The sequence below is a fragment of the Neovison vison genome, chromosome 5 (genome assembly GCF_020171115.1).
Source record: "Neovison vison isolate M4711 chromosome 5, ASM_NN_V1, whole genome shotgun sequence".
In the NCBI taxonomy this organism is placed as follows: domain Eukaryota; kingdom Metazoa; phylum Chordata; class Mammalia; order Carnivora; family Mustelidae; genus Neogale; species Neogale vison.
The window spans coordinates 6,073,026-6,097,271 of NC_058095.1; the positions used below are offsets into that span (position 1 = coordinate 6,073,026).

General features: G+C 49.5%; 2 protein-coding genes, 1 long non-coding RNA gene and 5 other non-coding genes across 9 annotated transcripts; 3 read left to right on the forward strand and 5 right to left on the reverse strand.

The window, feature by feature from the left end:
* Positions 1-34: 34 nt before the first annotated feature.
* On the forward strand, positions 35-5,122 carry ATP5PD (ATP synthase peripheral stalk subunit d). The gene is made up of 6 exons (XM_044247472.1): positions 35-121; positions 1,792-1,922; positions 2,615-2,711; positions 3,625-3,696; positions 4,713-4,775; positions 4,923-5,122. The coding sequence occupies exons 2-6, from the start codon at positions 1,801-1,803 to the stop codon at positions 5,052-5,054; spliced, it is 486 nt and encodes a 161-aa protein (XP_044103407.1). The 5' UTR covers positions 35-121; positions 1,792-1,800; the 3' UTR covers positions 5,055-5,122.
* A 5,769-nt stretch (positions 5,123-10,891) lies between these two features.
* Positions 10,892-11,906, reverse strand: LOC122906006. Its single transcript, XR_006384504.1, has 2 exons — positions 11,540-11,906; positions 10,892-11,354 (listed from the first exon to the last, which is right to left on the reverse strand). It is a non-coding gene; the product is annotated as an uncharacterized LOC122906006 (long non-coding RNA).
* Positions 11,577-11,649, reverse strand: TRNAR-CCU. Its single transcript has one exon. It is a non-coding gene; the product is annotated as a tRNA-Arg (tRNA).
* Positions 11,896-11,968, reverse strand: TRNAR-UCG. Its single transcript has one exon. It is a non-coding gene; the product is annotated as a tRNA-Arg (tRNA).
* Positions 11,969-12,198: 230 nt separating this feature from the next.
* Positions 12,199-12,271, forward strand: TRNAR-UCG. The gene has a single exon. It is a non-coding gene; the product is annotated as a tRNA-Arg (tRNA).
* Positions 12,272-12,640: 369 nt separating this feature from the next.
* Positions 12,641-12,713, forward strand: TRNAR-CCU. Its single transcript has one exon. It is a non-coding gene; the product is annotated as a tRNA-Arg (tRNA).
* A 401-nt stretch (positions 12,714-13,114) lies between these two features.
* Positions 13,115-13,187, reverse strand: TRNAR-CCU. The gene has a single exon. It is a non-coding gene; the product is annotated as a tRNA-Arg (tRNA).
* Positions 13,188-16,157: 2,970 nt separating this feature from the next.
* Positions 16,158-21,961, reverse strand: MRPL58 (mitochondrial ribosomal protein L58). Of its 2 annotated transcripts, none has more exons than XM_044247471.1 (6): positions 21,733-21,961; positions 19,314-19,350; positions 17,775-17,834; positions 17,206-17,288; positions 16,728-16,897; positions 16,158-16,493 (listed from the first exon to the last, which is right to left on the reverse strand). In XM_044247471.1, the coding sequence occupies exons 1-6, from the start codon at positions 21,916-21,918 to the stop codon at positions 16,352-16,354; spliced, it is 678 nt and encodes a 225-aa protein (XP_044103406.1). In that variant the 5' UTR covers positions 21,919-21,961; the 3' UTR covers positions 16,158-16,351. The 2 variants fall into 2 exon arrangements, with proteins under 2 accessions (XP_044103406.1, XP_044103405.1); XM_044247470.1 differs by having other exon boundaries at positions 16,158-16,498; positions 21,733-21,957.
* Between the last annotated feature and the right edge of the window lie 2,285 nt (positions 21,962-24,246).

Below are 24,246 nucleotides of genomic sequence, written 5' to 3' on the forward strand. Positions count from 1 at the left end.
ACGGGCTGCCTTGCGAAGCAAGGCCCGCCCCTTCAGCTTTGGGGTTGGCTCAGAGAGTCTTTCCGGTGATCCAGTTCCGTTCCTTGCTGCTGTGGACTCTGGGCAGCCGGGGTCGGTGAAGGTGAGTGGGGTTTGGGGACGCCGGGCCCGATGTCTGCGGGCTGCCCTGTTTTGCCCCCTCCAGACCTCGTGGCGACCCTTGTCCCACCCCTGACGAGGAGGCCGGGCCTTGCGGTTGGCCTGCTGGCAGAGCGCCCGGGTGTAGCTTCTGCCGCCGGCGCCGCTCTGCTCGGCCCTCCCCTCCTCTCCCTTCCCCCGCGCGAGGTCGCGGGGCTGTGACCCCCGCCGCCTCTGACCGAGGTGCTTCCACACGCCTCGTCTCGTTCGGTCCGCCCCCAGCGCGGCCGACTTCGGCAGTCCGGTGGGGGGTTGGGGAAATGTTACTCTGAGATAGTGTTAACTTGTTCAGTGAGGGACACTCAGTCTCATCCCGAGGGTTCCGGCGTTGGAGCGTGTGGAGCGCTCAGAGCTTCTCAAGTGCAGGGTTGGCGTATCCTTTCCGCAGATACTCACGGAGCCCCTCCTGTGCGCTGGGGATTCAGCAACATACAAAGGACAAAAATCCCACCATTTAGGAAGCCTCCCTGCACTGGTGCTTGGGAAAGTCTCTGTAAGGGCGTTTGTTTCTTTGGTGTCTTTAAAAGTCACCTGCAGGGGGGCCTGGCTGGCTCAGTCGGTGCAACATGGGACTCTTGATCTCTAGGTTGCAAGTTTGAAACCCACGCTGGGTGTTGAGATTACTTAAAGTAAAAGTCACCTGCCCATCACCTCCACTCCTGGAAACAAGCTATTGCTGAGAGGGAAGGAAAGCAAGAGGCAGGTGTTGGACCAGTTCTTTTTAAGATCCTGGGGAGGATTTCTTGCAGCTCCCCTGTCATCCACCCCTGTAGTTTGCAATGAACGGCCTTTGGCATTTCAGTCTTCCTCCTGATGTCTGGCACAGGTCTTGAATGTAGTTTGACTATGTTCCCATATTCTTAGTTTAAAAAAAAAATGACTGTAACTACTTGGCACCTTCTCTCACATTCAAATATATATTGAAAACCTCTGTTAAGGGTATTACTGGAATGCATAGGGTACGTGCTAGTGCTGCAGGGGATAATCAGATCTGAACGGGGAAGGTGCAGGTATTACCGGTCAGATAGGGAGTGAGTAGAGAGAGCTCCTTCAGCTTGGTAAGACTACGGCAGATTGATGTGCACAATTTCGCTGGTCTTTTAACAGCCTTCTGAGGGTCAGCAGGGCTAGTATTATCCCCATTTTTGAGGTGAGGAAATTCTGGCCTAGGATCTGCTCTATTTAAGCTCTATTGAAACGTGTGTATGTGTTAAGTTCTGTGCCCTGGAGCATCTGAATAAAATGCATGCAGTCAGAATGGAAATGTATTTAAATGATTGCTTTTATGCAGTGTATTAATTTAGCAATATTTCCAAAGGTACGTGAAGAGCAGACACTAGAAAACTGGGCTTTTTAAGGATGAGTAGGAGTTGGGGAGTAGAGGGGGACAGTCTTGGAGGGAATGATGTAGCTATATGCCAGGTTGTTGCATGCCTTGAATTTGAAAAGCTAAACTATCCTTTTTTAGTAATCCTGATTCCTTTAGTTGATAAAGGTACTCCTCAAGCTGTCAAGATGCTGATCTATTTCTTAAAGGTTTGCATGTTTCTAAGGTGCCTTTTAAAGGATTCTCTGTAAAAGCCCTGTTTTGATCTGACCTGTTTTATTTTGCAGGATCTCAAGATGGCTGGGCGGAAACTTGCTCTAAAAACCATTGACTGGGTAGCTTTTGGGGAGATCATACCCCGAAACCAGAAGGCCATTGCTAACTCCCTGAAATCTTGGAATGAGACACTTACCTCCAAGTCAGTACCATTCTAAGAGGGACCTGCTTACCTTGCTACTAAATGTGGAAGCAAAACAGTGATTTGGAATTACATACCAATTTTCTTTTTCTTTTTTTTTTTTTTTTAAGATTTTATTTATTTATTTGACAGTCAGAGATCATAAATAGGCAGAGAGGCAGGCAGAGAGAGAGGAGGAAGCAGGCTCCCCGCTGAGCAGAGAGCCTGATGCGGGCCTCGATTCCAGGACCCTGGGATCATGACTTGAGCCAAAGGCAGAGGCTTTAACCCACTGAGCCGCCCATGCGCCCCTACATACCAATTTCTGATGTTCTTCTGCTATATGGAAATCCACACCTAGGGGTGCCTGGGTGGCTCAGTCAGTTAAGCTTCTGACTCTTGATTTTGGCTCAGGTCGTGATTTCATGAGTTCCAGGTCAGGCCCGTGCTCAGCAGGGAGTCTGCTTGAGATTCTCTCTCTCTGCTGCTCTCCCTACTTGAAGACGCTCTCTCTCTAAAATAAATAAATCTTTTTTTTTTTTTTTTTTAAAGCATGCATGTTTCCAAATGAAAGTAGTTTTTTGGCATTCTTATTATCTCCCTCCTAGAGGAAACTATGATGATAACTCGAGGCCATAGGAATAAGGAATGTACTATGTGACTTTTCTGTTGCTCATAGACCAATTTTAACTTCTGCTTTTCCATGTGAGCAGGTTGGCTACTCTCCCTGAGAAACCCCCTGCTATCGACTGGGCTTACTACAAGGCCAATGTGGCGAAGGCTGGCTTGGTAGATGACTTTGAGAAGAAGGTAAGACTCAGGCAGCTAAAGCATTGGTCTCATAGTGTGGCTTGCGAGTGCGGAGCAGAACAGTAGCTAGTTAGAGATGCAGGATGACAGCGTGGAAACAAGGGTGCTGTTAGCAGTCCGAGCCCAAAGGAAGTTCAGGAAAGATGGGTGTAGATATATGGTAAATATGTGCAGAGAATTCAGGGTCGTCACTTAGCAAGTTTCCTATCCAAAGAAACAATCTAGTATGTTGTTAATCAGGGAGGCAGAGGGCTGTGGATTTAAGTGTTTCCGTTCCAACACTTCCTCAATTATTTTTTTAGCCTCTCACCTGTCTCCCTTACATCTTTTCTACCCTTTCACTGTTTTCTTCCTTTGTCTTCTCACTTTTGACTGTGTCTTTTGGCTAAATTTCTCGTTCACCCAGCCTCCTCTGACATTTACATGTTAAACCTCAGCATCCACAATTTACTTATTCATTGGACAGATGGCTTTTCGAAGGCCTGCTCTGTGCCTCGTATAGTGCTCTGTGCTGGGGCCATAGGGCCAAGCAGTCTTCCAAGGACACTCATCTTCGTCACCATTATATAAATGTTACTTCTGCCAGTTAGTCCGTTAGGGTTTCATTTTTAAGAGAAATCCGTTTCTTCAGAACTACAAGTTTCTAGGAGGCCATTTTTTAGGTCCTCTCTTCCACCTGTCCTTTTCAGATGAAACTGAAATTCATGGTAATGAAGAATTGTCCAGTTAGTGACAGGACTACGAACCTTCAGCTCCTGTTCTCAGGCTAATATCTTTCCACTGCAACACCTCAGATGCATACTGGTTTCCTCTCAGGATAGAGGGTGTGTTTTTATCTGTAAGGATGGGGGTCTTGGGAGTCCTTTCTTTGGACTCCCAGATACGTTAATAACAACTGTTCCTGTGTTTGTAGTTCAATGCCCTGAAGATTCCTGTGCCAGAGGATAAATACACTGTTCAGGTGGACGCTGAAGAAAAAGAAGATGTAAGTAGTTGCGACCATCCTTTATTCTAAAACTGTATTTCCTGATCGCTCTATATTTCTTAGAAGTTAGGTTAAGGTAGAGGGAATTAAAAGGAGCAATAAAATAAAACTCTAGAAAATGCAAGTAATCTCTGGCAGCAGTACTTCAGTAGTTGGCTGGGAATGGGAGGCAGGGGACCGATAAATTTGTTCACTGTCTTGATGGTGGTGATGGTTTCACAGGTGGATACATAGATCGGAACTTCTTCAGTAGCGGGGCGCCTGGGTGGCTCAGTGGGTTAAGCTGCTGCCTTCGGCTCAGGTCATGATCTCAGGGTCCTGGGATCGAGTCCCGCATGGGGCTCTCTGCTCAGCAGGGAGCCTGCTTCCTCCTCTCTCTCTGCCTGCCTCTCTGTCTACTTGTGATCTCTCTCTGTCAAATAAATAAATTAAAAAAAAAAAAAAAAAGAACTTCTTCAGTAGCATTATTTTCAGTATTTGCATCTTATTGTAGGCCACTTACACTTGAACAATGCTGTTAAAAGCAATTAAGGAGTTAGAATTGGGTAGGGAAATTATCTAAGGTAGTATTCAGACACCTAACCATTTGCTTGAAAGTCTGAAAGCCAAATGTGAGAAGCCAGGTGGCTCCACCAAAGGGAAGTCTGGGGAGGTGGTCAGGCGGCTTGTCCTGACATTCACAAACTGGCCTCTGTGAAACACAGGTATCTTGTAGGTTGTCTAGATGAGTAACTTGCTAACGAATGACACCCTGGTCCTGCTATATTAGCTAGTTCTCCTGTAAGGGGCTCTTTGTGAATTCAGGAAAAGCTGTTGTTTGCCTCACAAAGCAAGGACTACCCACCCATCATCATCATCATCCCCCCCCCCCCCCCCGCCCACAGGGGTCAGGGCATGCACGTGTTCTCCATACAGAGTGGGAAAGCAAGGTGGGCTCTGGGACTTCTGTTTTGGGAGCCTCAGGGTCAGGACACTACAACTTGGTTTCAAAACAGAATCTCTCTCTTCTCTTTTAGGTGAAAAGTTGTGCTGAGTTTTTGTCTCTCTCAAAGGCCAGGATTGTGGAATATGAGAAACAGGTAAAGATCAGCCTTGGCCTTTGGTTGTAAGATGTTTTCTCTCCCTCATGGCCACACATCTGTCACCTAGTGGCAGTAACCTACCTTGGATTCTTTTTTGCATCTCTGTGGCTCCATTTACCTTAAACACAATTCCCCTCTTTGCAGCTGGAGAAGCTAAGGAACATAATTCCGTTTGATCAGATGACCATTGAGGACCTGAATGAAGCCTTCCCAGAAACCAAATTAGACAAGAAGAAGTATCCCTATTGGCCTCACAAGCCAATCGAAAACTTATAAACTTGAGGTGGGGAAAGAGCTCTGGCCCTCGTATTATAAACGCTGGACATTAAAAATAACGGATCTGGTGCTGTGTGTCTGCTCCTTTGCAGCTGAGACAGTTATGACTCGGAGATGCCACCACTGCAAGTGGACTGTTTGTTAAGATGTAAAGCTGAGCCGGCAGCTGTGTGCTGGTCTAGTTACCTAACGGTTAGGGTGTATAGGAGCCAGGTAGCCCCCAGGGGTGCTGAAATCTTTTTTTTTTCTTAAGATTTTATTTATTTGACAGAGACACAGCAAGAGAGGGAACACAAGCAGGAAAAGTGGGGGAGGGAGAAGTAGGCTCCCTGGAGCAGGGAGCCTGAAGTGGGGCATGATGCCAGGACCCTGGGATCATTGACCTGAGCGGAAGGCAGACGCTTACAGACTGAGCCACCCAGGCGCCCCAGGCTGCTGAAATCTTCACAAATCTCAGTAGGGTTGATGACAGTGCATTTCACTGGAATATGTTAAGAAGAATCATCTGATTCCCTTGAACTTCCTCTTTGCTTTCAAACCACTGGTTCCTAAGCAGTGCTCCCTTGTACTTGTCCATAAATCAGTCACAGGGACAGGTGGCCCAAATTGCAGATGCGACAGCAGGGCAGGTAGCAAGCAGGGATCTCCTTTTCTGTGCTTCAGTTGCTCAGCATAAATGTGTAAAATGAAATTTTGTCACAGGCTTAAAATGGTTACAGCTTTGTATTCGAACTCGGAAAATTATTTCAATCCCATCATTTCATTTAAGAAATTCCTGCTGTTGGGGTGCCTGGGTGGCTCAGTGGGTTAAGCCACTGCCTTCAGCTCAGGTCATGATCTCAGGGTCCTGGGATTGAGTCCCGCATCGCGCTCTCTGCTCAGCAGGGAGCCTGCTTCCTCCTCTCTCTCTCTGCCTGCCTCTCTGCCTACTTGTGATCTCTCTCTCTGTCAAATAAATAAATAAAATCTTTAAAATTAAAAAAAAAAAAAAGAAAAATTCCTGCTGTTGATCCTAGTTAGCACGACTCCAGAGCAGTGGCAACAAATACAGGAGGTATAAGGTAAGGTGAGGTGCAGGCACCCAGCTGACCCACTGGGTAGACAGCACGTGACTTCGTATCTTGGGGTCACAAGTTTGAGCCCCACATTGGGTGTAGAGATGACTTAAAAAAAAACAACAACAAACATTGGGGCGCCTGGGTGGCTCAGTGGGTTAAGCCTCTGCCTTCGGCTCAGGTCATGATCTCAGGGTCCTAGGATTGAGCCCCGCATCAGGCTCTCTGCTCAGTGGGGAGCTTGCTTTCCCCCTTTCTCTGTCTGCTGCTCTGCCTACTTATGATCTCTCTGTCAACTAAATAAGTAAAAATCTTAAAAAAAAAAACAAGGTGAGGCGGTAGAAGGCATTCTCTTGCCCTTAAAGTCAGAGGACCTGGTCTGCCTGCCCCTTTACTCTCTCTGAGCATTGAATTGCTGGTTTTAGGCTACTTGTTCACTGCCTTAGGACTTGCCTTTTCTCATTCACAAACCTCAGGATTATAATGAGAATGATTATGATGAGATAACCTGGGAAGGTTCTAGGTAAGCAAGTGTTCCTGGCAGAGGCATCTGACCTAATAAGGCTTACATCCTGTAGGAAAAACGTGCAAGAGGAAGGGTAGCGTGCACTGACCAGCAGTCTTCTGACTGCTACCAAAGGTGGCAGATGGACTAGAGGAGAGCGACAATGGCTGCTAGCGCCTAGAAAGCCGTGTGGTCTTAAAGGACATAAGCAGAGGGGAGTCTGGGCCCCATCACCCCTGATTATAGGGGCAGGTACTGTGTTGAAGGTAAAGTGTGGTGGAAGGGCAAGGTGTGTTCCTCTTAGAGCTGCTTCAGTTACAGCAGTGAATGCGCCAGAAGGCCTTCAGTGCACAAAACAGAAATGAGTATGACATTCCCTCTCTCTGCTGTGAGTCACTGAACTGGCAGTGAGCCATCCTACTGAAGATCGAAGGATTCCGAATGTAAAACGTGGGGAATCTAAGAAAAAGCCGTTCAGTTTGCTTTTGGAGTGGGGTTAGAACTTGTTCGAGGAAGGACCCAACATCGGTCCTCAGGGAGTTTTGTAGCAGGGTTCCCTGGCATTGGAGGGAGACCCTTTGGAAGACGTACCGGAAGAGGTACTAGTGAACGACTGAACGTGCCTCCATCCAAGGCATTTGTGTAGGATTGGGGCACTTTTAAACTGTGTACTCTCCTGGGCTGTTGAAATTTTGGCATTGAGCATGCATTGATTTTACATCGAGAATGATCACTAGTCTGGTACCTGGCTGGCTCAGTTAGTGGAGTTTGTGATTCTTGATCTTGGGGTTGGGAGTTCATGCCCTGTATTGGATGTAGAGATAACTTAAAGTCTTAAAAAAAATAATCACTAGTAAAATGGGATTATACTTTTCAAATCACTAGGAAAAAAAGTACTTTTTATTTATTTATTTTTAAGATTTATTTGAGAGAGAAAGAGCATGGGAGCCAAATGTGGGGCTGGATCCCAGGACCCTGGGATCATGATCTGAGCCAAAGGCAGACACTTAACTGACTGAGCCACCCAGGCGCCCCAAGAGTACATCCTATATAGCAAAAGGTAAAGATAGAAATCCACAAAGTAGCATAAATACAGAAGTATAAATACAGAATCCAGAATCAAACATTTAGGATAAAGATGAATCAGGGGAGATGCCTATTAGGCAAATTTTCATACTGGGTCAACCCAAAATCAAACCACAAGCTGTCCATCCTTTAAAAAAAAATATATATATATATATATATATGTATATATATATATATCGATATCTGTGTGTGTGTGTGTATACACATCTATCTCTCTCTCTCTCAAGGGTTCCAGTTCATTGAAAAAACTGGCACTGAAAGAAAAGATATTACGCATATACCCTGCCTTTTTAAACAACTGTTTCAGGATAAACTAGCAGACATAATTCCTGAAAGTTCTTTACAAAGTATTCCAGCCAATAAATGTAAAAAAAAGGGTAACATCAGAAGTCATTATTTTGTAATTCCTAATGAAATAGTTTTTTAGGGCAAGCTTCTCAGAGGATGAAACCATAATATAAAAGGTTGGTGAAGAACTTGACTGTGAGCAGGTTCTCAACTCCTGATGCCAAGCCTATCGGCTGTACCTTCTGATACACGGTATTAAGTACGCAGCACCATTTGAAAGTTGTTTTGTTTTGTTTTTGCCAAAAAGTTGAACCTGACTTTAACGGAGGCATTAAAACTAACTTCCAATTTAGAGGAAATAGCTGGGATAGAGGAACAAGTTAAATGGCACCATAAAGTAAAGATAAATGCAAAATACGGTACATTTGACCTTTGTTTTTCAACAAGTCAGTGGTGTGGGGTAATGTAAGACAGAAGGCAGGGACAGCTTTAGGTTAAAAGAAGCTAAAGAGACCCAACATCCAAATCTTGTGTGTGACCTTACCTGGATACTGGTTCGCACCCATCAACTGTGAAAAGAGAATTAGAGGGACGCCTGGGCGGCTCAGTTGGTTAAGCTGCTGCCTTCGGCTCAGGTCATGATCCCGGGGTCCTGGAATTGAGTCCCGAATTGGCTCCTTGCTTGGCAGGGAGCTTGCTTCTCCCTCTGACTCTGCCTGCTTGTGCGTGCGTTTCTCTCTCTCTCGCTCTCTCAGAAATAAATAAATAAGATCTTAAAAAAAAAAAAGATAATTAGATTAAATTGAAGTATGTGAATGTCTCCTGGGGTGAAATGATGTGATGTCTGGAATTACTTTAAAATACTTCAGAAAAATGAAAGGATAAATGGATTATTGGAGCAGATGTGAAAAAATCCTGATAACTAACAAATCTAGGTTGGCTCATTCACTATTCTGTTTTTGTGTATGTTCGAAAATTTTTGCAATGCACGTTTTTAAAGGATGGGCAACTATGTGAGTTATATTACCATCTAGCAAGGTAGAATTTAAGACAAAAACATGAAATGGGTCAAATGTAATTCTTAATAAAGGGATTAAAAATTGGAACCTTGACATGCTAAAAAAATATTAAAATCTGTAAAACCAAAAAAGTTTAAAACTGCTGGAAACATAATAGTTGTAAAGATTTTAACACCTATTTTTGGCATTTGCAAAACGATACTATATCAAACTATAATAAAAGGCTCACTTAATAACTTATATACTAAATTCTGTGTCCTACAAACAGAAAAACTGGAAACTGATAACATTAGACTATAAAGAAAGCTTCAAATAAAAAAAAAACAACAACTAGAGTACACATCTGACTCCAGAGCAAATATTACCTAAAACCAACAATTAAGGGATGCGTGGGTAGCTCAGTCAGTTGGGTGTCTGCCTTTGGCTTAGGTCATGATCCTGGGGTCCTGGAATTGAGTCCAGAATTGGGCTCCTTGCTTAGCTGGGAGCCTGCTTCTTCCTCTGCCTGCTGTTCCCCCTGCTTGTGTTCTCTCTCTCTGACAAATAAAAATAAAATCTTTAAAAAACAACAATTAAGGGGCGCCTGGGTGGCTCAGTGGGTTAAAGCCTCTGCCTTCTGCTCAGGTCATGATCCCAGGGTCCTGAAATCAAGCCCTGCATCGGGCTCTCTGCTCAACAGAGTGCCTGCTTCCCCATCTCTGTCTGCCTGTCTCTCTACCTACTTGTGATCTCTGTCAAATAAATAAAATCATTTAAAAAAATTAATAACCAACATATAAATTAGAATAACAATACAAAAATGCAGGCACTTGGAAACAAACTCATTTCTGTGAGTTTCAGTGAGAAATCGAGTAATTACAGAATGCTTGGAGGATAAAAGTAACATGATCAATCCTAGAGGATTAGAAAGATCTAGAGGGTTCTAGAAAATTCTTTGTCAAGTGCCAGCATTATACCTTGGTCATTTATATTCCCGAAGGTTTAGCACTGTGCTTGGTATTCAGAAGAATCTTATGAATTCATAATGAATGAAAGGCAAAGTCAGAGGAAATTTGAGCCTTGAGGGATTCACTTCTAGCTAGAATATCACATATAAACCTTGAACAATGGGGCAAACTAGTCTGTTAGTAAACATGACAGTCATGACTTACAGAGCCCTACTGTGTTCCAGGCATTGTTACACTTATTGGACAAAATCATTTCATTTACAGCTCACAACAACCCTATGAGGTAGGTAGCCTATCAAGACATTAAAGAAATCCTGCCGGGGACAGGGTTGCCCAGGATGCTGTTGCTGTGGACCAGAGAGAGGCCTTCTCCGGGTCCTCAGCTCATACCTCCCCATGGCCCTCTTTAGTTTGAAATCATCCTATTCACCGGTTTACTTGTTGACTGTCTTCTCTCTCACTCAAGTGTAACCTCTGTGGAGTAAGGGCATGGAGGATGGTTTTAGGAGATCTGAAGCCTGAAACCCAGAGGAGAGGCACCGACTCCAGTGGTACCGGCTAGGGCCATGATGCCGCATGCGTGTGCCAGGGTGTGGGAGTCAGAGATGATTTAAAATAACATCCATAAAACGTGATTTTGAGTAGAGAGAGCAGGAGGAATTCCGGTTGATGCTGGAGAAGGAAGAGGAGGATTCTCTACTTCTAGTTTGGTTTTTGTTTGTACAAGGACACTGGTTTTTAAACTTTTTTGGGTAGTCTTAGGGAAATCTGATGAACGTGCAGCCTACCCACTCCCGCCCACCTGTAGACATGATACCCTAAGGTGCCCGCGATGTGAGATGTTCCAGGTGGAACATATGGTAGGCCACAGGTTCTCTGGAGCTGTGTGCTCCAAAGTGGACAAAAGAAGAAAAAAGAAAAAATATCTGGCCAAAATTATATATATATATATTTTAATTGAGCCTCTTACTAAAGGATTATGTACATAGGAAAGTAGGGAAATCATAAACGTCCCTCCGACAGTCCCTTTAGAAACACTCCTGAGCCACCTTTTTCCTGCGGGCCTGGGCGGACCCCAGAGGCTGGCCCTGGTGTGTCCCCGCCGGCCGCGCGTGCACACGCGAGCTTCCGTGCACGCCTCCTCGTCTTGGGGGGGGGCGGGGGCGGTGGGGGCCGGTTCCACGGGCCAGAGCGCACCGCGAGGCTGAGGGGCAGGGGCTGCCGGTGGCCGCTTTCAACTTCCCGGTGACGGACGCACAGAGAACACGCGCGCTTCTCTCGTGCGTGGACGTGAGGCTTTCGCAGCGCTTTAGCGAGGGGTGTTTGGACACCGGCTGGGGCAACAAGCAGTGGGGCCGCGTTTGTCCTCACATGGGTTTATCTTCCGAAGTGCAGTCGGGCTTGATCAAAAAGAAAAGGCAAATTACCGGCGACCGAGGCATCCACACACTAAAAACACACGCATGCACACACTAAAAACAAAACAACACACACGCACACGATTTGAAGAAGAGAAGATTTACACAAACACACCCACAGGCACACGCTTTGAAGAAGAGATTCCCCGCTCGGTATTTGTTTTTACCTTGATAAGGAAAAAGATCTCCACACGTAAACCACCTCACCCCAGATGGGACTCGAACCCACAATCCCTGGCTTAGGAGGCCAGTGCCTTATCCATTAGGCCACTGGGGCTTCCCGCAAGCGGCGCTCGATCACATGCCTCTTGAATTGTGACGCCGTGTGGCTGCGTAATGACGTCATCCCCGGAAGTTCCTAGGTGCAAAACTCGATTGGACGAGTGTCCTCACAATCAGCCTCAGGTTAGGGGGCTGCAGTTCGGAAGGGGTACGGAGGCCCGACTGTGTCTAAAACAAGGATGGAGCCTGGGATCCAGTTGCGGTAAAGGTTGTGATAACATCTCTTCAGATTAAAACGTATCGACCACGAAGGGACTCGAACCCTCAATCTTCTGATCCGAAGTCAGACGCCTTATCCATTAGGCCACGCGGTCCCCTAAGTAACCGCCTGTGCCAGGATACCTATTTAGCGACCTCCAACTACACTAGCATTGACGCTACCGCAGAAGTCTCTGCGGGCCAGACTTCTAACTCCGCCCTCGCTCTGGCCCTAGTACACCTGTGACGCACCTTAGGGCCCGGCGCGCTTGGTCCTCTCCCAACCGCGCCGCCACCAGCGAGGGGGCTGCACCTGGCCTGCACACTGCGAGCCCGTGGGCGTCGCGGCCGCGTGGCCTAACGGATAAGGCGTCTGACTTCGGATCAGAAGATTGAGGGTTCGAGTCCCTTCGTGGTCGGTTTCTTTTTGGGAGAGGGGTGCATGCCCTTCGGTGACGCGGGCCACAGCAGCCCCGCTCGGCCTCGTCTGCGGGTTCGTTCTGCCTCCCTCCTCGTCCGCTCCCCGGTCCCCGAGGCCGCTCGGCACTCGCCTTCCGGGAAGCCCGCTCCTCTCCGTGCACCTGCGCGCTGCCAGCGCCTTGTGGTCCCCGCGAGGCACGAACTCGTCGCCTCGCCTCGCCTCGGACTCTAGCTTTTCGGGCAGCTGGCAGTAGCCCGCTCCGGTTTCGGGGCGCGCGCTCCGACCGCCGGCATGGCGGCACCACGGGAGGGTCGCGGGCGTGCGGCTGCGCGTTACCACGGACCACGTGGAAACCCCGTGTTGTCGCGCCCCAGTGGCCTAATGGATAAGGCACTGGCCTCCTAAGCCAGGGATTGTGGGTTCGAGTCCCACCTGGGGTGGTGCGGGTATTTCTGCCCGCGGCAACTTTTGGTGTCGGGGACACGCGGACCTCTGTGTACCCCGACTTCCCCGATGACGACCCGGGTCCCGAGGACTCCATGTACCTGGGCCCTGACGCCGGACCCCGGCTCCCGGCCCACCCGCTCCTGCCGCGCAGTTTCCCAGGGCCTCGTCTTTGCCCGGGGTTTTGGGGTCAATGCGGCCCGAATTCCCCACTCCGGGCCTGGTGTCACCGCGCCCCTTGGAGGCCCGCTATACCTTTAAGCCTCCGGGATGAGTCCGGCTGCGTAGTCTCGGGCTGTGGGCTGTACAAAAGTTGCGGGGCGGTCTTCTTCGGACTTTTTGGTGCCGTTTAGTCACGGGCGTGTGAGGCGATGAGAGAGCCAAAAAACGACGCTTTTACCCCAGGTGGGACTCGAACCCACAATCCCTGGCTTAGGAGGCCAGTGCCTTATCCATTAGGCCACTGGGGCCCGCGAGTCCGGAAGGCGCCTTCCGGCCCCCTAGTCTCGGCCCGCAGCGGCGGGGCCGGGGGCTGCCAGACCCCCCGGGCACGGGCGCGCAGGCCTGACGCCCCACCCAGCCCTTGCGCCCCCCGGTGCAGAGCTGACGGAAAGTCCAGGAACGTTAGGAAAAAGTAGTGCAGGAAGTGAACGAGAACAGAATAGCGTCCATCACGAAAACTGGAACCCAAGCACTGAGGGGCTTCCCCATCGCCAGGCAGTGCACGACCAGGACAAACCTTTCCAATCACAAGTATACATCACCGATAAAACAAATATATATAATGCCAAATAGATACTTCAGCCTAATGTTTTGGTCCTTTGAAACTGTTTACAAAGAGTAATACAAATAACGAATGAGTTCATTTTTAAATGTGACACGTGCTTAGACTCCACTATTAACATCCGTGCATTTCTAAAAAGATGTTCCAGCAGAAGCTTCAGCAGAAAGCAGCCGTTATCCCCCCGTGTGCTTGCCTCGAGAATTTGCCTCCCCCATCTCCAGGCATCCAGGGCCCAGGGAACTTGGACATTCTTCTTTGCTTTTCTCTCTCCCACATGTGGAGAGTCTGCAGAAACCCATCTCCTTCCTGCCTAACCTCAGCAGGAAGCAGGAATTTGGAGCCACCTGACTCCAGTCCCTGGCCTTGAAGGAGCTCTTTAAGTTAACCAATTCGTCCCTTGAGGTGTGACATTCATGTGACAAAGTGGATGAGAGCAGGCACTTCCTGCATCCCAGAAGTCTCCTCCCCTTCAGTCACCACCCCCTCCAACTACTCACCATAAAGCACTTGGGCCTTGCTTTGAGCTACTACGCTCAATCATTTTCACCTGTGCTCATTCTTTTGTCCACCGCCTTTTAAAGGTTATTGCTTTCCTAATTAGTAAGCGCCACTGCCAAAATGGGGCTGGAAGCGAGGGAGATGTAGAGTCTATGCTCTACCCGCACAGCCAGCCAGGCACCCGAGCGCCCAGCATTTTTAAGGGGTGGGTCCTACTCCTGGGCTCTATCCTGTTCCTCAAGCTGTTGCTTCTCTTTTCCTTTCATCCTCTCCTGTGCGTCCCGAATGCCTTTCCCGGTCCCTTCACGTGCCACTAAGGTCTTCTGAAGTCCTCTGAGGTCCATCGCTCTGCTCCAGGGTCAGCCCACCAGGATGCCTTTTCTGATTTTCCCACTGCCACCATCTCACCCAGCAAGCCCCCAGGTTCTGCTCTGCCTCATCTTCAGCTGCTCCCACCCATTCCCAAGACTCTGCAGCCTCCAACTGTGGCCTCACTCCCAGCCCCAGGGCCTCCTCCTCAGGCCCCACGGGTCAGCTCCTCACAGGCAAAACCACCCGCATCCCACCATCCTCCCAAGGCTGTTCCCTTCCTGCCTTCCCGGTGTCCACGCAGCACCACGCATGGCACACGCGCACCTGCTCCCGCGCTGCCTGGGCCCGTTTCCTGTCTCCATCATCCTTCTGCACCTGCTGCTGGCTCACCGGTCCTGCTGCCACTGCCCGAGCTCCAGGATGGGTCCCTGCCGCCTACCGGGGTCAGTCCGCCGGCCTGTGCTCCTCTTCCCGCGCTCTCCTTGCTCATTCACAGATTAGTCTCCCCGACAGCCTCTGCAGGGGTGGAGTCTCAATGTCGGGTCACATTTTAAGCCCTCAGCTTGCTCCATGACCAGCCCCTCCCCTCTCCCTCCTATGTCAAGAACCGTGACCAAGTTTATCTGCTCTGACCCTCAAGCTGGAACTAGTTGCTTTGTCTGGTTCCCAGAACCTATTTAGACCTGATATTTACGTTTTAGCGTGTGTTACCGTAACAGGAATCCCACTTTTCTTCTCGACTTTTTATCATCGCCTGATCAAATGTAAATTCGCTGGAAGAAAGGACTTTCTTGTTCACTGCTGAGTCCCTGGGACGTCGCCCAGTGCCTGGCTTTCACTGTTTGTTGAATGAGCGGATAAGCAGGCCAATGCGGCACCGCCTTGCCTCGGGCTTCTCCTGCTCCTAGGTTCTGAGTCTCTTGAGGGGACTCATTAGTCATTTATCAACGACTTTTGTCCCTTGTTTACACTTAAATGAATGAGGGCCCGGCTCACATGGTGTACCTACTACTGTGGCTAATTATCCGCCCTTCAGAGCATCCCAAAGCAGTATTTGCTGAACGCGTGAACTAGATCAAAATCATAGAGAACATCCTAAGAAATCCGTACACGCCTTGTCTTCTGCTCTAGTTATGCTGGGCTGGGCACTTCCCGTACCCAGAGGATTGCAAAAACCTATTTTCAGTTCCAACACACTCTTTTCCTGCCTCTAAAACCCCACAGCGTGCGACAGCACCGGACACGTGGTATCCTTCCCACTAGAGAACCTCAGCAGCTCTGTCACCGACATTTTTTTTTTTTTTTAAAGATTTTGAGAGAGCGTGTGTGCATGAGCTGGGGTGGGGGTGGGGCTCCCCGCTGAGGGCAGGACCCTGAGACCTTGACCTAAGTCAACATCTTGTCCAAACCAAGACTTGGACACTCAACCGAAAGAGCCACCCCGGTGACCCTCCCTGTCACCTACATTTCTTAAAATCTAAACTCTTGAACTTGGATTGGAGTCTCCACATTGAGCTTCTGTCTCCCTTTCCAGAATCACCTCCCACGATCCCCTGGCACGAATCCACCATTCAGATGGCTGCCTCGGCTCCTCCACCCCAGCCTTTTCTTCGGTTTCCCTTATTCATACTGTTCTCTCCCACAGGCACGTCCCTCCCCTACCTCTACGGACTAAAATCCTATTCCCTTTTCAAGGCCCAGCTCACCCGTCTCAGCCCTCCCACCCCGAGGCATGTTCCCTGAGAGGACACACTGCAGCTCGGTCCTGTTTCCAAGGGGCAGATTTCAACTGACGGAAAAGGTCGGAATTCTGTTCTTGAAGCGTTCTGAATGAGGCGAAGCCCACTGCATTTCTTGCGGAGTTTTAATGCAGCTCATATGTTAAACAAGTAATTAAGGTTTGACAATAGGTGATTGCTCATGAAGACCTCTGCAACCGTCCTTCCAGATGAACATTCTCGTGTACAGGTGTTAACAACCACACACCCACACACCCACACACACACCCACGCACACACACACAGGGTCTCCTGACGGTGTTCATGCTCTCGGCTGTGGCAGCATGGACCCCCTAAAGAGGGCCGTGCCAGCTCTGGAGGATTTCAATCCATACCCACTCTCCTGTCTGTTTTTAGGGCAGAATGTATTCGCTTTTTTCTCAGCCTTTCCCGGTTCATGTTTTCTATCCTGAAAACAAAAAGACCGCAATTAGGCCCAGACGCTCCATTCAGAGTGGTGAGCGCTGCTGCAGCTCAGTGCAGGGGCCCCGGGTCAGCGGTCTCTCTCACTCCCCGCGGTCCCCCACCCTCTGCTGGGAAATCGTGGACTCCCCCTGCCTCCTGTCTTCTCGGTGCCGCCACCCCTACCCCCACCCCCACGACTTGGCTGAGAGGAGCTTGGGGGCCCTTTCTGGAACCTGATTCTGTGTAGCGCAGCGTCTTCTTTGGATGGCTCCTTCGCTGGCTGGCTGGCCTCAGCAATCATGTCTCGAATTTTCTGAAGACAATCTGCCAGATTTCGGAACTGGTAGCGGCTACATTCAGAGGTGAGTATCAACTCTCCTAACCTGTTGATCTTATTTTTATGCTGCAGAGAACAAAAGAAAAACCCGAGTTTTACAGAGAAAAGGCTTTTTTTGTTTTGCTTTGTTTTTTAAGATTTTATTTATTTGACAGAGAGACCAAGAGAGCACAACAAGGCAGAGCTGCAGGCAGAGGGAGAGAGAGAAGCAGGCTTCCCGCTGAGCAGGGAGCCCGATGTGGGGCTTGATCACAGGACCCTGGGATCATGACCCAAGCCGAAGACAGACACCTAACCCACTGAGCCACGCAGGTGTCCCCGGAGTAGAGGTTTAAGGGCGACTGAGGAATTCTGGAAAAGGAGCTGGTGGTTACCGTGATGGCGATCCTCTGCCGCACGGGCTCTGCGATCCACTCAGCAGTTGCCAAGTGGAACCTGACTTCAGCCTTGGAGTTCACTGCAAATTAAGGGAGGAGAGAGCACGGGTCACTGAGACTCTCAAGTAGGCTCAGCACCCAAGACATCCAGCCAGGGACGCTTCTGCCGTGTGTGACTTGGGGATACAAAGCTGGTGATGGGAGGAGCCTGCAAAGATAGTGAGGCACTGCTGGACGAAAACGAACTTTCAGGAACTAAATGCTCGGTGCTTCTCTTAATGGGGTCTGAATAGAATGGGGGGGGGATGGGTTCCACGAAGGAAACCTGTTCGCAGAGCCAGCTGCCAACTCACACTGTGATTTCCCTTTGTTTAGGGAACCCGAGTCCTAGCAACCCGCAGCTGATCAGACCACATTCACAAGAATAAAGAGGATTATTATAAACTGGTGGTATTTAGGCTTCTGCTAAAAAAAATCCCTTTATTCCATATGACTGTAAACACAGAATTCCAAAAGTACATCTCCCAGCCAAGTTATAAAGTGAAAGAAAACAAGGTGCCTTGTACCTTTGTTAACATTCTGGCCCCCAGGACCACTACTCCGACAGTAAGATATCGTCAAACGATCTATAGAACAGGATGCACACCAGAAAGAAAAAAAAAAAAGAGAGAGAGATTATTCCATGCCAAAATGCACAAATTAATTTATTACCAACATAACCATCCCTATGATACCTCTCTTTCAATGATTTTTATATATATTAATGTAACATTCAGGGCAGTAAAGTCGAGATTATTTACAGTTTGTCAAAACTAAAATAAAGAATAAGTCCCCTTTCCAGGGTCACAGGAGAGGTGGTAAAATTATGACCTGGGTCGTTTGCCTCTGGCCCGATCCCTTTCACCAGATTTTGGCTGGGCTAGCTTTTTGCTGTTTGTTTGCTTGTTTTAAAGCGAAGACTCTTTCAAAAGCTCGAACTAGGGACAAACTTAGCTTGATGTCGTATTTCACAATGTGGTGGGTGCGGAAGCCCCACAGACTGGAAGCTCCAAGAGGACAGACGCTCACTGTGTATCCCCAGCGCCCGCTGGATGGAAGTGGCCTAGCACCGGAGCCTGGGGCTTTGCTTCTAACACTGGCACAGCCCCTGACTGACTGTGATCTTGGCAAAGTCCCTCTGCTTCTCTGGGCCTCAGGTTGGTTTGTCCATAAAATGTAAAATGATGTTTCTTCCTTCTGTTTTTGTAATTTGTGAAAAGCAGCATCTGAGTCCTCGTCTGGAGAAGACATGCTAGTGGGAAAGTTCCAGAAGACTGGATGATGAGCCAGCTGAGAGGTACGAGTGGCAAAGAGCTGGCCCCGAGTCACTGGTGGCCCATCTCCCTCACGATTCCTTCTGAGAGGTGTCCTTCCCTCCTCCCCTCATTTTATTTTTTTTTTAAGATAGAGGGAGAAGCAAGCTCCCCACTGAACAAGAAGCCCAAAGCAGGACTCAGTCCCAGGACACTGATCACAACCTGAGCGGCAAGCCTGCTTTTCCCTCTGCTGGCTGCTCGCCCCTGCTTGTGCCCTCCTGCTCGCTCTCTTTCGCTGACAAATAAATAAATAAATAAATAAATAAATAAATAAATAAAATCTTAAAAAAAAAAAAAAAATGCAAACAGTGGGGAGAAGTCCCCACTCCTGCTCCCCAGCCAAGAGGTATGTCCTTTCTTCTCGACTCCCCAAGCCAGGCCTCGTATCCAATTTCTTGTACAGCCTTTCAGATTTATGTATATGCATAGAAATCTGTTTCTGACGCAGAGATGGTAGCTTACAATATATCTTCTTCGGCAGCTTAACTTCTTCCAAATAGCCATCCACTCATCTACTGTAGAGACTGGTCTGTGTCCCAAGGCCACCACGAGCCCTCACTCGTCTTGCACACTGCATGGCAGTCCGGAGCGGCTATGCCACTATTCTGTGGCCACTCTAAACACTGCCGAGAGGACTCTGCTTTTGCATGCCCAAAGAAAGTTTATATATTTTTGTGAGGCTGGAGAGGTCTGGAAGGAATGTTTAGGGGTGGGGGAAGTGACTGATTTTTTTATAAAACAATTACTTACCCAGAGGAATGTCGTTACTGGCCTGCTGTGCTTCAGCCTGTAACGGAACATACACAGTGTCAAATGAACGTCACCCGCTGTGACTCTGAATTGGTCCAGGGCAATCGGAGAAAGGATGGAAAGCCACACTGCAGATGTAATACAACTATTTTCGGGTCCCCCGCAAAATCATTTCAGGATGACAGAGAAAGCTTCCCCGGACTCCAGAGGTGCCAGCTCTGGAACACTTTTCCAGGACGTCTGAACTGGGATCTGCAGCCTTAGCTGGAGTCGCGCACTGCTGAGGGCCGGGCTCCTTGGAGGGAGGCCAAGATCTGCAGTACGTGTGCCTCAGGGAGACTCTAAAAAGAACACCCTCTGCTAACCCAGAACAACAAACCTGGTGGGCCACCTTATCCTTCCTGGGCCATGGGGGCTCACCTGGGAGGCCACGTGCCTTCAGGGTTTGTGTCAGATGGAACTGCTCACTCCAGGACTTTTCACCTCTGTGTGTCTCCTGTGCTCTATTTCTTGGTAGTCATGTCCTTGAGCCTGAGCCTCTTGTCTGCAGGCCTGGTGCAGACATGACCCACTCTGAGGCTCTTCTGGCCAGCCAAACTCATGGTATCCTCACCTGTCCCCTGTCTGGCTGCCTTCATCCCTTTTCATCTTAGAATGATTTCGGAGTACAACCCTCATTGCCCTGCTCTCCCTGCCTACTGAGGACTCCTGGCCCCGCCCTCCTTGGAGCTGTTCTCCCTCTTCCTCCTGAGCTGTCCTTGCCAGCTTCCTTCTTACTTCTCTATGCTTATCCCACGCTCCCTCGCTTGCTCTTTGCAACTTTTATTTTCTTTAAAGATTTTACTTATTTGACAGAGAGAGACACAGCAAGAGAGAGAACACAAGAAGGGGGAGTGAGGGCGCCTGGGTGGCTCAGTGGGTTAAAGCCTCTGCTTTCAGCTCAGGTCATGAACCCAGGGTCCTGGGATCGAGCCCCGAATCGGGCTCTCTGCTCAGCGAGGAGCCTGCTTTCCTTCCTCTCTCTCTGCCTGCCTCTCTACCTACCTGTGATCTGTCAAATAAATTTAAAAAAAAAAGAAGAAGAAGAAGAAGAAGAATGGGGAGTGAGAGAGGGAGAAGCAGGCTTCTTGCTGAGCAGGGAGCCCGAAGTGGGGCTTGATACCAGGACCCTGGGATCATGACCTGAGCTACTGCAGATGCTCAACCAAATGAGCCACCCAGGCTCCCCTAAAAATTTTATTTTTAAGTAATCTCTACACCCAACATAGGGCTTGAACTCACAACCCCAAGTTGCACGCTCCAGCCAGGCACCCCAAGAATGATCCTTGTAAAACTAACCTGAATCTTTTCACTTCTCTCCCTCAAATCCCCAATATGTTCCATGGTATTTGGAGTAAAGCTAAAGGCCTATTAACCCTGTAAACATGTCACCCCCCCACCCCACGCCTCTCCTGTTTAGCTTCATCTGCTCTGACTCCCCTGCTCAGCCACACTGGCCTGCTTGCCGTTCCTCCAACAAGGCAAGCATGCTATCGCTCTGAGGTGGTCCCAGGAATGTTCATCTCTGCAGAGATGTTCATCTCCCCAACTATGCGCATGGCCCACTGCCTTGCTTCTTCCAGGTCCTTAATCAGATGTCATCTTCCCAGAGGCCTTCCTAGACCACCCTGCTTAAAACTGTAACCCTTCCCCCTACCTCAGCGCTCTTTCCTTCTAGGCTTTATTTCCCCGGAAGTACTCATGGCCATCTCACATACACTCTAGTTCTGATTTTATTTGTTGCTGGTCTCCCTCCATTAGAAGATAAGCTCCACAAGCATTCAGATTATGTTTTGACTTCCGTATCTCCATGCCTGGCACAGTGCACACACCATGCTTTCAGCTGAAGTTCAATGTCTCTTTCAGTCCCGTCGGTGGAAACGCAACAGAACTGGCTAGGTCCTCTCCCTCCTGCCCGGGGCCCGTTCAGAGCCGGTACCCAGCAGGCTGGGAATCAGTGCACCCTGAAGAGGGGCCCTGTTTCCTAAGGCGCGCTCAAGTTTCTAGAAGCTATGCACAGTGTAATTTCCCAAAAGGTTCCAAACAGTTCGGCAGCCTTTGGGTTCTACCGTCCACTCTGGAGGGGAAATGCCCACGTGTGGGCCAGGAGGCCGGGGGACGAGCGCGGAAACGCCGGTGGCCCCGTAAGAAACACTCACCGCGCCCTCGCGACGTCCGCACACTCCAGGCCTCCGGGGGACAGGTCCCGCCCCGCGGCCCCATCCCCGCTCGCCCCGGACACAAGCCCCCTCCCGCGGCCACCGCCTCGTTCCGCGTGCACCTGCGATTTGCTCCCGCCCGGCCGATGCTGCCCGGGTTTCCCGCTGTCCCCCGAGCAGGGACTGGGAAACGCCCCTTCCGTCCAGCCCTCCCCGCTCACCGGCACCCTCCATGCGGTGTCCGAGCCCCGGGATTCCGGGTAGAGCTTGTCCAGGCTGTAGATGCTCTTGAACTCGGTGCCCTCTGCTTGCTTGTGCAGAGCCCGCTGGGGACAGCGCGCGGGCGGCGGGAGCAGCCAGGCGCCGGTTCGTCTCAGGTTCCAGTGTAGGAACCGGGCGGTCGCCATGTTCGGATCCTGGGGCAGCTTCCGGTGGGTGCTTCCTTCTGCGGTCCGCAGGCTCCTGTGTCCGTCAGGATTTTAGTTCCGCGCGGCTTTTAGTGCCCGCCGTGGTCTCTGGGAGGCAGCGAGATGAGCTCCGGCGATGCTCTTCCTGGCACCTGCGAGACGCTCCCCTTCGGCTGGCCGCCATGGGGAGGCCAGGGTGGAGCGCTGAGATCCTCTATGGGCCAGACAGCGAGCTCTCAAGGGAGCCTCCTGGTGAAAAGAACCCTCGGATCCGTGTCCCCCAGAAACACCACTTCTCTCCTTTTCAGGGGCAGTGACGCCCTCCCGCTCCGCTCTCCCGTCAATGCCCGGCCTAGTCCGTCTGCATCCCCTGTACTCTGACTCTGCTCTACTCTCTCTTCCTTTTTTCTTCCATGTCACTCAATCTTATTTTTCTAGTTCATTGCCCGTCTTCAGTCAGAATATAATAAACTGGGATGGGGGGGGGGGGCACTGGCTCCCGGGTGGGTCCCAGCACCAGAGCCTGGCAAATCACAGATACTCCAAACTTATGAGTTTTGTCAGTGTTTTTGAAAGGTGAATTCTGCTAGAGCTGAGTTTTGGTAACTTCAGGGTCATTCACAAGGCAGTTTAAGCACATCCCAGCCGAGCAGGTGTGCGAAGACTCCACAAGACAGATACCAGATGGGGGAGAAGCTGGCAGGTGGAGAAAGACATGTGTTTAAAACGGGACCCACACCCCTTTGCAGAAGAAACAGCGTTGTGGGAGCATGATGAGGGTTTCTCCTAGCCAGGAGGTAAAGGAATGTTGGGGGAAAGGGTAGAGATCTAGGCCACCACAGACAGGCTAAGCAGAGCCCTTTTCCAGGGTTCTTAAGACACGAACCCCCAAACAGAAGTTCTAACTCAGACAGGTTCAAAGTAGAGCAAGAAGTGTTTGGAGAGAGCTAAGTGTTGGCTAAGTTTCTTTGTTGAGAGGCAGTGTAGGTAATGGAAACAACTCAATAAATGATTAATGATTATTAGTCATCCCAGTGATTGTTTTGTAATGAAGAGTTCTATTTTTAGTAGAAGCACAATTACCTAGAAAAATATGTCCCTAGGGATGCTGGCTGTTTGAAACAGGAGGCTGTCATCAAATCAAGCCTTTACAGGCATATTCTTCAGGAAGGAATAAACTACTTCCCCGGCACTGGCTTTGTAAACGCAAACTAGGAAGGGAATGATGATAGATATTTGCCTTTTGGGCTCTAGGCTGTAAAGGGAATCTCTGAATCTCTTGGGTCTCTCCCTGTCTTAGTCCCAATACCTCAGACAGAACTGAGGCATCACTATGGTGACCGGAAAAAGCTGCTCCAGGGAGCAAAGCCAGGGACTCACTTAGGTCGACAGCTCAAGGATTATGAATAATAAAGTCAGCACCATTTCATGACGTCATTGCTCTGAGGCTGGGTTCCAGCCCTGCTCCTGCCCCAGAGTGATAGAAAAAAGGAGCTGTAGGTTTCCATGGCCTCAAATAAACACAGCCTGCTCAGGCCATCTGGTGGCCTGGATTCTGGACGAGGAAGGGGGTAGAGGAGAGAGTGAGACAAGCTACTCCTGGGTGGAGAGGGGAGCAGCTGGCAAACTCCTCTCACCCGCTGCTGTTGTGAACCATCCAGAATAGAGGCCCTTCTGGAAGAAACAGGCTGAGAAGTGCCACCTGTTCCGTTTAAAGGTGGGCACTTTCCATCCCCTCCTTGGTCCTCCACGGGCTGAAATGGGGCTTCAAGAAGGGGTCCTTTGGAGGCAAGAGGAAAACAGGGAAGACAAGACAAAGCATCACTAAGCCATTGCTGGTAGCTGACGAGCTTGTAGACATGAGCCCTTCTCTCTGGCCTGTGAGTTGGGGGACCACTACCATGTCGGGGACCCATAGGATTTTCCTTTCTTCTTTTCTGGAGTGCCTTGGGTCCGACTGCTCTTAAAACTAAACATTATAAAGAGATAGGAATGTGCAGTATTGCAGAATGGAACAGGTCAGCTCGGGGTTCGAATGTTTCTGTGTGACTCTGAATTACTAATTCAACCCCGAAGCCTCAGAATCTCCATCAGTAGAACAGAGCCTCCCAAGGTTGACGCGGCCCGGCACAAAGTCAGCAGACAACAGAAGTGAGCTGTCGCGAGGAGGTGATTAGGAACTTCTTTTTACTTTCAGGGATTGGATGGCTTTTTTTTTTTTTCTCCGCAGCACTGGGTGGGAAATCCAGTCTTCGCTAGCTCTATTCTAAACTAGACCCACCTTCCTTCTTCTGTGAAGGACAGTGAGCAGACAGTGCAGAGTGAGTG

Coding starts and splice junctions, on each gene's coding strand:
- ATP5PD (XM_044247472.1), top strand. CDS start 1,801: ATGGCTGGGCGGAAACTTGCTCTAAAAACCATTGACTGGGTAGCTTTT. Junction 3,697..4,712: donor ACGCTGAAGAAAAAGAAGAT/GTAAGTAGTTGC, acceptor CTTCTCTTTTAG/GTGAAAAGTTGTGCTGAGTT. Junction 4,776..4,922: donor TTGTGGAATATGAGAAACAG/GTAAAGATCAGC, acceptor CCCTCTTTGCAG/CTGGAGAAGCTAAGGAACAT.
- MRPL58 (XM_044247471.1), bottom strand. CDS start 21,918: ATGGCGACCGCCCGGTTCCTACACTGGAACCTGAGACGAACCGGCGCC. Junction 19,351..21,732: donor ACACCGCATGGAGGGTGCCG/GTGAGCGGGGAG, acceptor GTTCCGTTACAG/GCTGAAGCACAGCAGGCCAG. Junction 16,494..16,727: donor GCTGCGCTACACAGAATCAG/GTTCCAGAAAGG, acceptor TTTTCAGGATAG/AAAACATGAACCGGGAAAGG.